Genomic DNA, 5,000 nt, shown 5'->3' on the forward strand with positions numbered 1-5,000 from the left:
AATCCAGGTAGTTTGGGACGCGTTTGTGTTCGGAGATGTTAGAGCTGGCTGTGCTGCTCTGTTGGGACGTGGATGATGTAGAACACAGGTCTCAGGTTCCAGACTTCGTTAAATGAAGTGAACACGTCCTGTTTCTGTTGTCCTTTCTCACGTAAAGGATCTCTCTCACCCCTCCCTCACTGTCTGTCTTTTGACTGGATTTTTAGAGTTTTTTTTGTTTTTTTTAATGCTGACAGGCGGCAGGATGAGGTGTCTTTAAGCCTGACAGTTAAAGCAGTTTATTCAGACTATGAAAGAGCCACTGAATGGATTTTGAAATTGTTATCAACAACAACAACAACCACAAAAACATACATGGGTAAACATTGGTCTACCATTATAACAGAAACAGTCATAATAACAGTTTAATTACAAATAGTTTATTGACAAGATCATAACAAACATACACTTCCGCTGTTAGTCTTTGAGTTGACAGTGGACTTTTGCAGCTTGTTTGAGTTTTAACGTGTTTAAAGGATGAAAAGGAAAGGAAGGCGTCAGCCCGCTTCTGACTGGACATGTTCCGGTTCCGTTCCTGTGTAACACGCTTACCTGACACAGAGTGATAGTATGGATCTGAGGCACAGGGAGTCTCAGGGCTGGGAAACTGTCTGTAATAGAGAGAACACAGAGACTCATCCGCTTTGTCGAACAGGCTCTGAGCCTAGACAAAAAAAACATAGACAGCTTCACAAAACAAAGAGGAGACTTCGAACATCATCGACTGCTGACAAGATAACCAGAACAGCAAAAGGATGTGAGTGACGTTAAGGTGGTAAAATGTCCACACACACTCACACACACACTCACACATTCACACACACACACTCACACACACTCAAACACACACACACACTCACTCACACACACACACACACTCACACTCACACACACACAAACACACACACACGCACTCACACACACACGCACTCACACACACACACACACACACACACACACACACACACACACACTCACACAAAAACACACACACACACTCACACACACACACACGCTTAAACACATGCACACACACGCACACACACACTCACACACACACTCACACACACACACACACACACACTCACACACACACACACACACACACACACACACACACACACACACACAGATAAACGGAATCACAAGGAGTCCTCGCTGTGAGCATCGGCACTTTGACTGTATATAGAAAAATCTGCCCAGTTATTCAAACAAAGTCCAGGGGACAATCACTGCAGACCTGAGCCTGAGAGAGGCAGGATTGCTGTGTTTTAGAGATGCAGGATTGCTGTGTTTTAGAGATGCAGGATTGCTGTGTTTTAGAGATGCAGGATTGCTGTGTTTTTGGAGATGCAGGATTGCTGTGTTTTAGAGATGCAGGATTGCTGTGTTTTAGAGATGCAGGATTGCTGTGTTTTTGGAGATGCAGGATTGCTGTGTTTTAGAGATGCAGGATTGCTGTGTTTTAGAGATGCAGGATTGCTGTGTTTTAGAGATGCAGGATTGCTGTGTTTTTGGAGATGCAGGATTGCTGTGTTTTTGGAGATGCAGGATTGCTGTGTTTTAGAGATGCAGGATTGCTGTGTTTTAGAGATGCAAGATTGCTGTGTTTTAGAGATGCAGGATTGCTGTGTTTTAGAGATGCAGGATTGCTGTGTTTTTGGAGATGCAGGATTGCTGTGTTTTGGAGATGCAGGATTGCTGTGTTTTAGAGATGCAGGATTGCTGTGTTTTAGAGATGCAGGATTGCTGTGTTTTACAGGAGGAGAATAGAGACTTGGTGTCTCAGACTGACTTTACTGCACTGCTGTAGGCAGTCTGAAAACTCCATCCTCCTGCATCTCCCCTCTGTGTTGTTCAGTGTTCAGTGTGTCTGTGTTCAGTGTTGAGTGCTCAGTGTGTCTGTGCTGTAGTCTGGCCTCGGTTTGTTCACTCGTGTGATCCTAATGCAAACCCATGTCTGTCCCACACACCAGACCCCTCTGTTCTACAGCATGTCTGGAGAGAAGAGAGAGAGAGAGAGAGAGAAACAATGTCTGGGCAGAGGAGAAGAGAAGCATCCAGTTTTGCAGACGACATTGATTTTAAGGGAATTGCATTTAGCTAATCCAATTAGGGGGTCCCTGTTTTGCCTTTTGTTTTGTGGTTGCTCTCTATCTGTTCATCTAAATGGGTCTCTCAGACCCAGGCTGTGTGGCCTGGGGTGTCTTGTCTGACCTGAGATCAGTGGCATCGAAGGCGTGGTGCGCCACCCAAACTATTTACGCCTCAGCCGATCTCTTGATCTGCAGCCCGGCGCAGTGAGTCAAGCCAGACGTTTTCCCCTCCATATGAAATGCATCAAAACTGTGTCATATGCCGAACAATGCTTTGACTGCACGCTGTTTTCACTGAGAAACAAACCGTGAGGGGTTTCTTTTTCTTTTGTTGTTTGTTTTATTTGAGAATAAATTTGAGCACAATATGATGGACAATTTTATGATGCCGTAATGCAGCGTTAAGGGCTCGACCACGATAAGTGAGTTCTGTTTTCCTAATGTCCTCTGTCAGGGACATTTGCGTTTTCATGTGTCATTTGAGTTAAAACCGATATCGCGATCGCTGTCACATTACGACGGAAAAACCTGCAATGTTGTCTTACACGAGCGCCAAGGTTTTTTTTTTTTTTTTCCCCTCTCTCCCCTCTTTTTCTCCTGTGGGCCCCCACCACCGGTGGAGTTGACTGGAGTTTAAATTTGATTTGATGGAAGCTGATGGCTAGCCCGCACCGGAGTCACGTTAGCGAGCGGTGTTTCGAGAAACCACATTTTTTTGTACAGCTCCCTCATTCTCAGAGTAACTTTATCTTCTCTACTCAACTTTACACACTTACATATACAGCACATCATATATATATATATATATATATATATATGTGTGTGTATATATATATATATATATATATATATATACACACATACACACAGGCAAACGTCAAAGCTTTGCAGCGATGCTCTGTTAAGCCTCATACGGATGGAGGACCGCGAAGCTAGCACCAGCATTGTGAGCAGCGGTACAATTAGAGTGTGCCTTTTAATTGCGAAAATGTTAAATGTCAAATTAAGCCTAAACTGATTGGAGCTGCAAATGCCTTGATTACTAGTCTGGAGAGAAAGCCAGTGGTGCATTTTAAAAAAGCTCTTTGGTCTGGAGGAAAACGCCTATGGATTTACCAGTCAAGGCCGCCGGGAAGATTAATGACCACGCTTGTTGCCGGCTAATTTAGAACAATAGCGACTAATTAATTACAAATAATCAGGTTTTCTTGGCTAAATGCAAATGCCTTCAGGTTCAGCAGAATGGAGCAGGACCAGGGCTCACCGCTCCGTGCCCCCCCCCCCCCCACCCCCCTCATTGGTCGTAAAGTTGATGTTCTGTCTGTAGTGTTGGTTTGATTAATGGGGGTCCTTTAAAGGAGGGGTTCCAGAGGCTCGCGGAGATCCGTAAATGCCAGCGTGTGACGCTAATTGTTGACTGAAGACACAGATTGCCACTATGCCATTTGGCCTGTAAGATGTATGTTCTTTTCCCAATGGTCATTCAGGTTGTTTGAGGGGTTTTTTGTCAAGGTATTGATATTTTTTGCGACACAGGCAGCACAAATCAGAAATGTTCCCTTAAGAAATCGAACGTTGTATTTTGACACGCTTTCTATCGAATGTTAACAGTCCTCAATGTTTTAAAAAGGATTCAGAGCAAGCTGTCGCTGGAGACCTGCATGTGAACAAAAACACTCATCTCTCTCTCTCTCTCTCTCTCTCTCTCTCTCTCTCTTTCTCTCTCTCTGTCACAATTTCCTCAGGTCACCTTTGAGCAGCATAAGGAGAACTTGGCCCGTATGTTCCGTGAGTACCAAAGGATGGGTTCTGATGACAGTGCCCGCATTCGGACTGTCTCCGGGGCCAGCCGGGACTCGGAGCTCATGGCACCGGCCAACGGCGAGCTGACGGAGCCCGAAGAAACGGCTCCGTCCACGGTCATCGAACTCCGCGTGGACGACCCGGTCTCAGACCAGCAGAGCCCCGGAGAGACAGAGGAACAGAGGACTCAGGTCCCGGTCACTGTGTCCAACATCCTGGCCAGAGGTGAGGAGGAGGAGAAGGAGGAAGACCAGAGGGCCGGAGAGCTGGAGAAGAAAGGTGGTGAAACGGAGAGGTCTCAGGAAGCCGTGCAGGACAAACCAAAGGAAACGGAGACTGACACTGTGACTGAGGGAGCAGGTGACAATCAGAATGGAGAGATGTCCAAAAAAGACAAGGATGGAGAGAAGGACACAGAAACGGACGAGAGGAGCGTGGAAAACGATTCGGCGAAGACCGGCGCTAAGGACGTAGAGAAAACCGACGCTCTGAAGACGCTGGAAACTGACGTAGCCGACGCCAGCGAAGAACCCAGCGAGGAAGCTGATGGAGCAAAGAAGATAGATGAAGATGGCACTAAACAGAAGCCTGAGGGGGAGGACATGAAGGAAGACGCAGCTGCCGGTTCTGCTCAGGAAGAGTCCGGTTCCACTGCCACCCCAGCGGTGAAGGAAGACGCTGTGGACACCTCCTCTGAAACTTCTGCCCACCACGAGACCAGCACGGCTGGAGCCTCCGTCGTCAACGAGGACCTGGTCGATGTGTCTTCGGGGAGCGATGTCGTGAAACCCAGCGACGACAGCATGGAAGAATCCTCCTTTGTCTCAGCAGCCGCTACAGCTGGGGAGGAAGATGATGATGGAGATGATGAAGCTGAAGAAGATGAAGATGATAAGGCGAAGAAGAATGAAGAGAAGAAACCCGAGGCCAAGCCAGAGGAGGGTGACGCAGGCAAAGACAAGGAAGAAACAGAGAGCAAGGGAACACCCCCTCGCCCTGAGGCTGAGGTGGATAAAAATGACCCCTCCATCACTGAAGATGGAGGCCAGCAATCTGAGACCC

The 5,000-nt window shown here is 47.0% G+C and overlaps 1 protein-coding gene across 1 annotated transcript in view; it reads left to right on the top strand.

Annotated features, from left to right (window-relative positions):
• Window positions 1–5,000, top strand: part of lrba (LPS-responsive vesicle trafficking, beach and anchor containing) — a 232,867-nt gene that overhangs the window by 61,421 nt on the left and 166,446 nt on the right. The window contains exon 22 of the mRNA XM_030787677.1: window positions 3,881–5,000. This exon is cut by the window's right edge and continues 302 nt beyond it. Within this exon, the coding sequence (XP_030643537.1) occupies window positions 3,881–5,000 (1,120 nt within the window). The remainder of the gene's footprint in view (window positions 1–3,880) is intronic.

Source organism: Chanos chanos, chromosome 11, assembly GCF_902362185.1.
Source record: "Chanos chanos chromosome 11, fChaCha1.1, whole genome shotgun sequence".
Classification (NCBI taxonomy): domain Eukaryota; kingdom Metazoa; phylum Chordata; class Actinopteri; order Gonorynchiformes; family Chanidae; genus Chanos; species Chanos chanos.